A 10,965-nucleotide genomic window follows, 5' to 3' on the forward strand; every position below is an offset into this window, starting at 1 on the left:
CCCATCTCAGATTGTCTATTCTTGGAAAAATACTCAAGAACAGATACAGTTATTAGACACATAAATTAGAAATTGTGGTTTTTAGGTCTATAAGTCTAAGAGGGAATTAACCAGAATTAATATGATTTTTTATTGTTAATTTACATATTATAAAACAATTTACTGGCTGATGACAGTAGTCAGACAGATCAATCAACAGCAAGCATTCAATACCCAAGCATTCAATACAATTATAATGGGGCTCAGACATCAACAGAAAAAAGTGGCCATGTGACTGTTATTCATTGAATGATTTATTATAAAAATTGAAAATAATTTCTTTGTCAATATTTCTAAATTGTCAAACATGTGGACTTAATTTTATCTCTGAGTGTAATTCATTCCACAGTTTTACTTCGGTTGGTACAATGCTGAATCTTTATAAATTGTTTAGTTTCATTTTTTTCCAGGTTTAGTGTTCTCCTTTATTTTTATCCTCCTTCTCTTTCCAAAAATAATAATAATAATAATAACTTTTTGTGAGTAATCTGGAAGCAACTATATACAGAAATTGAACCGTCTTGAATGCTATATAGTCACATTTATAAAGGATATTTAACCAGAAATATTTTCTTTAGTTTATTTTATTTTGATTTTTCCCCTCCTGTTTATGTTTAAAGCTTGGCTGCTTTGAACATTTACATTATGGACTGTGTAATGCAAATCATTAGTGATGAATTCAATAAAATATTTCCCTAAAAATGTATAAGTAATGCCCTTGCTATTTTTAGTACTTTTGTAATGAGTATTTCCTCACTGTTCATTTTTTAGTCATTTATTAAACATAAAGAGTCAAATGTTGGGCGGAGCTTCACGAGGTGAGTATAAAAAGGAAAATGTCTGTTTTTTATGATCAGTATTGGACAGAGAGCTGTAATTGAGCCTGAACCTTTGGTGTTCTGCCCCCACACAACACACCGCCGTGACCTCGGTAGGGGGACGTGCTGCACGCGGCCCTCACCCTTTAAACTTGCTCGCCCCGCCCTCCGGCGCGTCACCGGCTGGCTGGCTAGTATCTGGCGGTGTGGTGCGTGCGGTCGGACTGTGGTTGTGTTTCAGGTCTCGCCGCGTTGATAACGACATATTTCGGGCGCAGTTTCGCCGCGTAGCGATGGGAATTCCGAAACCATGGCTCTAATACGGATCGCTGTAACACTGGTCGCCCTGCTCGGGTCGGCGGCCGTCGGTGACGGTAAGTTTGGATCCCAGCATCTCCCCTGGCTTTTGTCTCGGTGTGTTTTCCTGGAGTGGGCATCGCCTGTTGTCGCTAATCGTCATGGCGCTCTGGGTCGGCTTTTTGGCTAGCTGTGTCTGGCTAGCGTCGAAACCGCGGCTGTTGTTGGCTCTGACCAGAACAAAAATGTGTGTTTTTGTTTGTGTCTTGTCTATTGGAATGTATGGTGTCCGAATTAAAAAAAAAAAAAAAGGACGAGTCGCCGGTGAAGACAGAGCCAGCAGCTAAACCACAACAACAACATGGTGGAGCTGTGTTTCGACGCGGCTGCTAACGTTTGCTAGCCAACTGTCTGAACAATGTTTATAATAATGCCAACATTTATTAGATGTAAATAATTATACAAATGTGTGGTTTTTGTTCTTTAAAATAACGTGTTTGAATTCAGTTTAATTCTTAATCTAAAAGTTATCTCTCATAAGCTGATATTCGGTTTTTATTTACAAAACAATCTTCTTGGTGACTCGTGCCTGCTTATCAATGGAACTCAGCTTTTTATATAAATATTTATAATGTTTTTATTCACGTTTTGTGAGCTCTAAAGGGGGCTGTGAATGGAGGTGGACATGTATTTGGCGCTCGTAAGCTGTTTTTCACGGGTAAACACAGCCATTTGTCCCCCCTCCCCATATGCATGCAGTAGTGGCCTCCCGGCAGAGCGCGAATGCTTGCAAGGGAAGGGGGTGACAGCACCCGCTCATTCAGCCGACCCAGACACAAGTCAGAGTTGAAGTCTGGGTTCATTGTCATGGAAATGGATCGGTGTGGTCTTTAGAGGCGCCAGTTGTGCGTCTGCGACCCCCCTGACCTGCAGGAGCAGCTGATGCTTAACCTTCAGACTGCATCCGTGCATGTTCGCATCTCTGTTTACATCTGCAACGCAGCATGTTTATGTGTTTGCACCTCGTTTTTATTTAGGGATGTCAGTATGGTGCCGCTGAAGTGCAAATCACTCAAAGCAAAAGCATATTAAAGATCCACTTCAATGAATATTGTGTTTTTAACTTGTTTTTGTAGCATTTTTCTCTCAATGGAGGGCATATAGAAACAAAATTAAGATAAAAATTGTATTTCTGAGTATTTTGTTATTCAAATCGTTGTGAATCAGGAGGAGACGGAAAAAAGGTACTACAGTCGGGGGGCCACAAGTTTCCTGCTCCACTTCATTGTGATGCATACATTTGCAGACAAATAGATCCATGGACGTTTTTCTCGTCTGACCTGGCATCGGGCTCAAAACTGTATAGCTGGATAGTTTTTAACCTGTAATGTTGGGTTGGGGTTGTGAGGGCCCATAGGCTAGTGGGAGAGAGTGTAAACTAGGGAATGATGGGAAGTCGGGGCAGGCTTACTCTTTTCCAGCAGCTCGGAGGCAAATATCTGATGAACTACTGTTGTCCTTAAAAAAAGTCAAACTTTTTTTACATTTTGCCAAAAGTTTGCATAGTTAAAAAACCACTGGGAAGATTTTTTTTTTTAAACAGATCAAATCAAAGATTGCACCAATTAATGAAGCAAAACAAATATAAAAAAAAAGTTACATTTTAGAAGTTAAAATCACATTCCAAAAAGTGAAATAAAAAATGATAATAATGACCAGAAATCAAAATAAAATTTTTAAAAAGACAGAAACACAGAAAAAGGGTGCTATGAGACATAAATAATTGTATGATGACGGTTAAGTTTTGATCATTAACTTTTTTTTTAAATGCATCTTCAGTGTCTGCATACTTATAAAAGTTTTATGGTTGGTCCAGAGCATATCCTGTATCGCTTCATGCCAAATAACTTTCAGTTGAAATCATCATCAGATCAGCGATCCCTCACAGTACTTTTCTGGTTTCTTCTTTTGTTTCATTTTTTAACATTTCATTTAGATTTCTGGAAATTACTTTGCATTGAGTGATTTGTTGGTAGGATTTCCATTTCAGGGCTACCGGTTGGAAACGGGGAGTGTGGCAGAGGCTACAAAAACCCCAGCCTGCTAATATTGTCATCTTGATTTCTTGACTTGCTCCGACTTGCCTCAGATAGACTCGCTTAAAAAAACTCAACTGTCAAGTGTAGCCGGAGAGAGTTTGTCCGATCATACATTTTGTTTTTATAGTTGAGTCATTGTTAAAAAAGCAATAAAAAATTATTCTTAGCTTGAGAAAAGGGTGCAGTTCCTGAATGTGGTTGTTTTAGACTTAATGAGGAAAATGGTCATACTTGTATGACTTGTTTATTTGACTGGCCATCTCTAACTTTTAACAGTGATACGTGAGGACGAGGGGGTAGGAGTGTGAGGCAAAACTGACACGGGATAATGATGGATTTGTCCAGCTGGTGGGGGTCTGTGGAGTATAAGAGGCCCCCTAGTCTGTCTTAAGACATCATTTCACACCGTATAATGGATTACACCATGCTAGGGCTGAAACCAGACTAACCAGAATGTTGCTACAGTAGAGAAAATTCCAGACGTAATGCATGTGTGCCTTTGTGAGACTTCACGGAAGTAATAGGTTTTATAAACCTGTCACGTGTTGTTGACTTCATGCAGATTAACAGCACTGGTGTTATGGACATTGTGTGTCTGCGTGATCATGCAGTCAGTCTGTGTGAACTGCAGTGACTACATTGCTTTCAGCTAGAGTACCACCCTCCTTTGAATAAAAGTGCATTGTTGGATTTGGATCTATGTTTTTTTCTGATTGATTTTTAAGTGAAATTTGATTTAAAATGATGCTCCTCTTTCTCTAGTGTCAAGCATAGGCTGTTTAAGCTGTTAGCACCATGCCAAGCTTCTGAGAAGACCTATTAAAGGTGCTTTTTAATATCAATTTTAATGTGGGTTGATATTAAGGAAGCTTGAGGAATGAGATTGCAACATGTGCACACCTGCCCAATAAGTCAAAGCTGAGGAAACGTTCAAAGAGAGACTGATATTTATTGAGTTCAAAGGTGTCTTAAAGTGTGTGCTAGTGTGTAGAGATAGAGAGGAGTTTGGTTGGAAAAAAGTGACAGTTTTCAGATTTTTTCATTAATTTTGTACCAAATGTAAACATTTATTATATGTGGATATATTTGTGTTACAAAACTGTGCAACAAAAATCCTATCAAATTAAGTTGCTGTATATCCTATTTTTCAATGACCCAGACGTGTTCTTGTTTGTGATTACTGTTGGCCCATAATTCTTGATTATAGATGGGGTCATGTCAGGTCTGGGGTGGTCTAGTTTTTTTTTTTTTCCTTGATAATGAAAAATATTGTTAATGATGGCCTGAAGGCATAGAGTCCCAGTTGCTGAAGCAGACAGCATAGCCGCTGCCTGACCCAGCCCTGGTATTACTAATGTTAAACCTCATGAGAATACTTCACTTCAGCAGCCTCTTTTATTTGACACTTCTCCAAAATAAGATTAGTTCATAACAATTTATTAAAAGTTGGAAAAAAAAGCTATGAGAGATTTGAGAATATATTTGTCACTATAAAGGATAGGATCAGACTTTATTCATCCCATGGGGGAAGCTCAGTAAACAGAGTCTGGTTTGTCTCTAGGGGATCTGTTTCTTGTTACATTAATTGAATGGATATTTTTGTCATAAATATCTGCTGCATTGTACTTTTTGTGCAATTTTGAAGATTTGCGTTTATTGCGTTCATTTGATTTTCAATGATTAACACTATAGCCAATGTTGATTTAATATTAATAGATTATCCATACATCTTAGGCATATTATGTGCTGAAAAACAAGCATGTTTGGTTTACATTCACCAAAGTCAAGATGTTTGTTGTAGGTCAAACCTGGATAAGGATTCGGTTTAATATTGATCATTTTTCTTGGAACTGATCTGTCTTATGAAACACTGATTCTTGTGCCAGGACTTTGACCAGATCATAAAACAATAAACTGGTACATAAAGATGTTGGTTAATAAACAAATAGAGAATAATAGCTACAGTAGAGTGTGTAGTATAGCTGCTATAGTAAAAAAATCTCCCTATCTAACTATATTGACATGTTTCCACTTTTCCATTTCTTCGGTTGTGTATTGTTAACAACCAAGTTTAGAAAAGGGTCGGTACTTAAAAATGAAAGAGTTTTAACTCCACTTTTCTATTTTACAACGTAATCTGAATATTTTATATTTGAAGCTTCTGATTTCTTCTCTCTCTAAAATTTTTTATGATAGCTTTGGTTACACATTTATTTCTAGAAACAGTCTTCTGTCTGTCTGACTGGTTGATTGGCTGGTTCATTGGTGTATTATATTCTAATATCTCTGGGTTTTGTTTCCATAAACCTGAAGTGTGATCTGTTTTGGCACCTGCAGTAAACCAAAATTAAGCCCACGTTCTCACTTGTCTGCCTTTGATCCCATTCAGGACTGCAGACAGGATGGGACGTAGCCTGCAGGGTGATAGTGGTTAGATATTGTAGAAGCAGCTTCATCCCCAGAGGCCTCGCATTAGAATTAGATCAGTAACTTGACCCTCTAGATGCAGACAAAGGTAATGACTTTCCTGCTTTCGCTTGCATTGATTAGGACACAGTTGTGGCATGTGCGTGTTTGTCTGTGTGTGTTGCTCTGTCTAGTGGCGTCTGGTTGTCTTGATCAGCTCTCAGTCTGGTATCTGGACGGATCTAATTTCAGGCAGTGCATTTTAGTAATGGGCTCTCCTCAGAAGCACCTACTGACTGTTGGTTGGCTTAAAAAAACCCGGAGTGTTGGCATAAGCGGCTGCAGTATACAACGCAATGTTCTTATTTGTTTTGATGGAGCAGTTCTGCGTGAGTAGATCTGAACGTCAAGCTAGCACTGTCGCTTTTGTTTGGCGTGGGACCATACTGCGGCCGTTCTTATGTCAATGCTGAAGCATAGCTGTTTGTGGCAGTGTTTTACTAATCCCTTCCTCACTGCGTCTGCCGTTTCCTGTCTTAACATGAACGGAATGATAAGAACTTCACGTAGTAGAAGCTCAAAGGAATGGCTTTTGTGCTTTCTTTGTTTCCCTCTGCCGTTCCCTTCTCCTGCTGCCTCCTGTAAGTCAAAGTCTAGACTGGGTTTTAATGACAGTCGCAGCTGGTCATTTCAGCATACTGGTCACAGCTGGGGGGGTTAGATGGAGTTGGGGGGTTACTGTGAACCCTGCTTGTTACCCCCCTCCTTTGTGTTGTCCTGCCCATAGGGGACCAGCCCCCATCCTGTCTAGTGCGAACAGCCCCCCTTCAAACATTGGGGCTGTTAATAAACCCAGTCTGCCCCTTTTGCTCCGCCCCTCCCCCCACGGGGCTTCATGCAAAAGTGCAATCTGCTCTTTGTTCCTGCAGGGCCAGCCTAGTCCCCCCTCATGTCGCCTTAATCTCCACACAAAGAACCAGTGTAAAAGACCACCAGTTATGTGGATGCAAGAGCAGAGTTCACTCCACATCCAAAAACTCTGCATCGCTTCAGGCCTGCGAACATTTCAGCTTCACTTTTATTCTTTCCACCTCTGAATCAAGTAGAATATGCTGCAGACTTCTGGAAATCAGAGCTTTTGAGTCGAGGACAAGTCCCTGCAATCCTTGACTTTCATTTATTGGTTTCAATTCTTAAGCACTGTTTACTTCTCTCTTTTTATTCATACTTTATGCCAGTTTTCTAGCTTTAGTTTTTGAAGTTAGAAAGACCACCAGCACTGTTTCATGTCAGAATTATTGGATTAGAGAATCAGATTTATACCACGGCACTGAACAAAAAGTCTCAACCTACCTCTTTTTTTTAATTCATCTCTTAATTTCCTTTTTTTATTAGTAATTCCCCTTTTTGTACTATCTCTCAAAGTTCCACTGAACCTGGTTATTTTAGGTAAATGTATCATCCATTTAATGTCACAGATCTGCTAGAAAAACTCTGATCTACAACCTTTATAGTTCATTTAGTGAAACATATTTTTGTTATTTGAACATTTTTTTGCCAACAAAGGGTGTGCAAAAATAGAGTACACTATATATATAATATATTTGGTTCAGTGGGGAGGTGGGCTGTAGATTGAATTTAAAACATGTTTATTTTTTTATGGAAAACCAAATTTAACACAAACCTCTATCCTGACTTCAGAAATGTTTTATTCAAAGCTTATTTTTTCTTCCCGTTTCAGTTTTTGTTTGTGGGATATCATAATTGTCCAGGTAAACGGATATTATTGGTCTAAAATGTGTTGTAATGTTGCTCTAAGAGCTCAGTTAAAGTAGGACGGGCAGTAAAAGTCTTTGGAAGTGTTTTTAGATTGATCAAAATGTTTAATGTCTGCCTTCACTTGCTGTGATTGAAGCACTTCAGAGAAGCTGTAAAATGTAGAAAAAGACAAAATTAACATCTGATGGATAAGACACAGGAAGTGCTTTGAATGTGATGGAAAATAAGTGTTGTCCAGCTTTTAAACCTACAGCTATTTAGTCCTGTCATCAGTTTTATTTAGCCGGACTATTTGCTCCATTAATGCTGCAGATTAGTGTAATATGGTGCAGCCAGAGACGTGTTTTTTTTTTTTTTTTACTGCCTTTATCAGACCCAGCCTGCTTTCACCTCTGTGTAATCGGCAGGAAATTCCATCTGCATGCAAGTTTCAGTGAATTCTGAACACACTTAGCTCAGAGTTCCTGCCACTTTCCCACTCCCCTCCTGAGAAACAAAACTCCCGCCAGCACCGCAAAGATGAGAAATGTTCCTTCAAGAGTTGCCGATTTCCAATAACTATCAGTGAGTTAGCCTGAAGCATCTGATCAGTCAGCAGTTAAAAAATCCTCCCCACACATTATTATCAAGGCTTTATGTAGACCCACCCCTATGACAACAGGGCTTGTGGTTCTGCCTGCTTAAAAGTCACATTGTGCAATGAGTGAATCAGTCTTCTGTTTTTTTTTTTTTCTCATCGCTAATTCTTTAGATAAAAATCCTGTTTAGGAATGCATTCAAATCTGCGGATGCTTTTTGACCTGGAGGAATGACGACTGAGCTCAAAGGATCAACAAAGCTCTCAGTGATCAACCTGACACTTTTTTAATGCTTTTGTTTCCTTTGCTAGCTGGCTTCAGAGCCAACTCATTTCACAGCCATCAGTCTGAAGCATTTTTCACCCCGAATGGTTCTTCCTCATCAACTTTTGTCCCTGTTTGTTACTGTTTTTCTGTGCTCAGACAGGAAGCACTATGGCCACAGTCTCTGCCTAACCAGGTCCTTCTGTGGTAGCAGAAACCCTCAGAAGAAGCCCTTTGTGCTGACCTTGGGTTAAATGAGAAGCATGTGTGCTATGACTCAAAATCAGATTTCATGCCAAATCTAATCAGTTTGCAGTTTCCACTCCTCTGCATTGCCCACCCAGCACTCGTGTTGTTTTGGATGTGCGGGCTTTCACGCTCCGGCCTCGATTGAGTGTGTAGATGGACCACCATGCGTTTATTGTGACAGCAGATATTTTCTTATGTCACTATTAGTGGGCGAATTCACAAAAGCGTTCTGGGTTTTAATAAAACTTGTCCCATTAACCCAGCAACAGCAGCGACAGCAGCTCCCTGCATCACTCAGATGCTGCATTAGGAATTTGGCAGGAGTCCTCCCCCCTTGTTGGGTTTCACTTCTACGTCCCTTCGGGCATTTTTGTCTCCACCCTAGATGTTTGGGTTCATCTGCAGTGCAGGATCTGTTTTCAGGACCTCCAATGTTCCTTTTTTAAAATTATTTCTTTGTCTAAAAAGTTGTTTCTTGTTTCTGCAGCTTTACGTTGTAACTGCACAAACTGTAAGACGGGCTCTGAGTGCGAGACGGATGGCGCCTGCATGGCCTCGATTTACTACGACAAGGGGAAGGAGGAGCATGTTCGCATGTGCATCAAGCGCAATGACCTGGTACCCCCCGGACAGCCGTTCTACTGCCTGAGTGCTGAAGGACTGATGAACACTCACTGCTGCTACCAGGATTACTGCAACAGCATTGACCTGCAAGTTCCAGGTGTGGCAACACTCGGAACCACCAGAGCCTCTTCAGCTCAGGAGCGACAGAGTGTAAATAAACTCTTTTTGTTGGTCCTTCCTCCTAGTTCCAAGAACGGCCGGCGACTGGACAGAAACGGGGAGCAGCTGGGGTCCAGTGGAGCTGGTGGCGGTCATCGCAGGGCCCGTGTTTCTGCTCTGTGTGCTGCTGATGGTCGGCGTGTTCCTGTTCCAGTACCACCAGAGAGCCTACAGTCACCGACAGAGGCTGGAGGTGGAGGACCCCTCCTGTGACCACCTGTATTTGGCTAAAGACAAGACCCTGCAGGACCTCATCTATGACATGTCCACCTCAGGATCCGGCTCTGGTCAGGAAACGCTCCCGAAATAAGATAAGGTCACACAGCTGTGGAGAAGTATTCATAAATGATGATGTTCAACTGCTTCCCCCTTCAGGCCTGCCTCTGTTTGTGCAGCGGACGGTCGCCAGGACCATCGTGCTGCAGGAAATCATCGGGAAGGGTCGCTTTGGTGAGGTATGGCGAGGAAAGTGGAGAGGAGGAGACGTGGCGGTGAAGATCTTCTCATCCAGAGAGGAGCGCTCCTGGTTCCGAGAGGCTGAAATCTACCAGACAATCATGCTTCGGCACGAAAACATTCTAGGATTTATAGCAGCAGACAACAAAGGTGAGAAAGACCTGCGCTATCTTAGCATTTGACTAATCCGTTTTAGCACAAGTTAAAAATCTCTATTTGCAAAAGCACATTTTAATGCTTTATCTCCTGGTCTATTCAGACAACGGGACGTGGACGCAGCTCTGGCTGGTGTCGGACTACCACGAGCACGGCTCCCTGTTCGACTACCTGAACCGCTACTCCGTCAGCATCGAAAGCATGATCAAACTTGCACTTTCAGCTGCAAGCGGCCTGGCACATCTACATATGGAAATCCTCGGCACTCAGGGTGAGGCGAACCGTCATCTGGAAGCGGCTTAATTCAATGAGTAAACGGAGGAACTCGTTTTTTAATGCATAAGCAATGACGTGCTGTCTGCTGCAGGTAAGCCAGGCATCGCTCACCGTGACCTCAAGTCTAAAAATATTCTGGTTAAGAAGAATGGCACGTGTGCTATAGCTGACCTCGGACTGGCAGTCCGCCACGAGTCCATCACAGACACAATCGATATAGCTCCCAACCAGCGTGTGGGCACTAAGAGGTAAATGCTTTCATACAACTCAGCACACTGTGAATTCAGCACTTCATGTCCTCTAACAGAATCAGTTCACTACGGTTGTGTTTTTCTCTTAACATGTCTCATGGTCATAAATATGACCTACAGGAAGTTGCATCAGCTTCTGTAAATTTGTACTTTTCCTAATTTTTACTTGAAATGCAAAGCAACACTAACTAGCGACTTGTGGATTTGTAAGAAGCTTATTTCTACAAACCGGACCTTAAATAGAATTATGAGATCAGTTGGTGCTTTGAGTGGTTTTTTTCTAATAAGCAAAAAGATTAGTTTTAGTCTGTTATGAAGTTCAAAAGTTTTCTAAAAGGATTTAACTTTATGCTTTTTTGCTTTCCTGCCCTTAAAAAAATCTGGATTTTTCTTTGCTGATGATTATGTCCTGCAGTCCTAAACTGTTTTGAATGAATGAATGAATGAATGAATGAATGAATGAATGAATGAATGAATGAATGAATGAAATGGTTTATTTCAAGCAATCAGGTCA

At 40.9% G+C, this 10,965-nt stretch overlaps 1 protein-coding gene across 1 annotated transcript in view; it reads left to right on the forward strand.

Moving 5' to 3' along the window:
• The first annotated feature begins 896 nt into the window (after positions 1-896).
• acvr1ba (activin A receptor type 1Ba) overlaps positions 897-10,965 on the forward strand; it is a 14,174-nt gene continuing 4,105 nt past the window's right edge. The window contains exons 1-6 of the mRNA XM_024293254.2: positions 897-1,231; positions 9,017-9,250; positions 9,339-9,599; positions 9,688-9,918; positions 10,028-10,195; positions 10,292-10,448. Of these exons, the coding sequence (XP_024149022.1) occupies positions 1,168-1,231; positions 9,017-9,250; positions 9,339-9,599; positions 9,688-9,918; positions 10,028-10,195; positions 10,292-10,448 (1,115 nt within the window). The 5' untranslated portion in view covers positions 897-1,167. The remainder of the gene's footprint in view (positions 1,232-9,016; positions 9,251-9,338; positions 9,600-9,687; positions 9,919-10,027; positions 10,196-10,291; positions 10,449-10,965) is intronic.

The sequence above is a fragment of the Oryzias melastigma genome, linkage group LG7 (assembly GCF_002922805.2).
Source record: "Oryzias melastigma strain HK-1 linkage group LG7, ASM292280v2, whole genome shotgun sequence".
Classification (NCBI taxonomy): domain Eukaryota; kingdom Metazoa; phylum Chordata; class Actinopteri; order Beloniformes; family Adrianichthyidae; genus Oryzias; species Oryzias melastigma.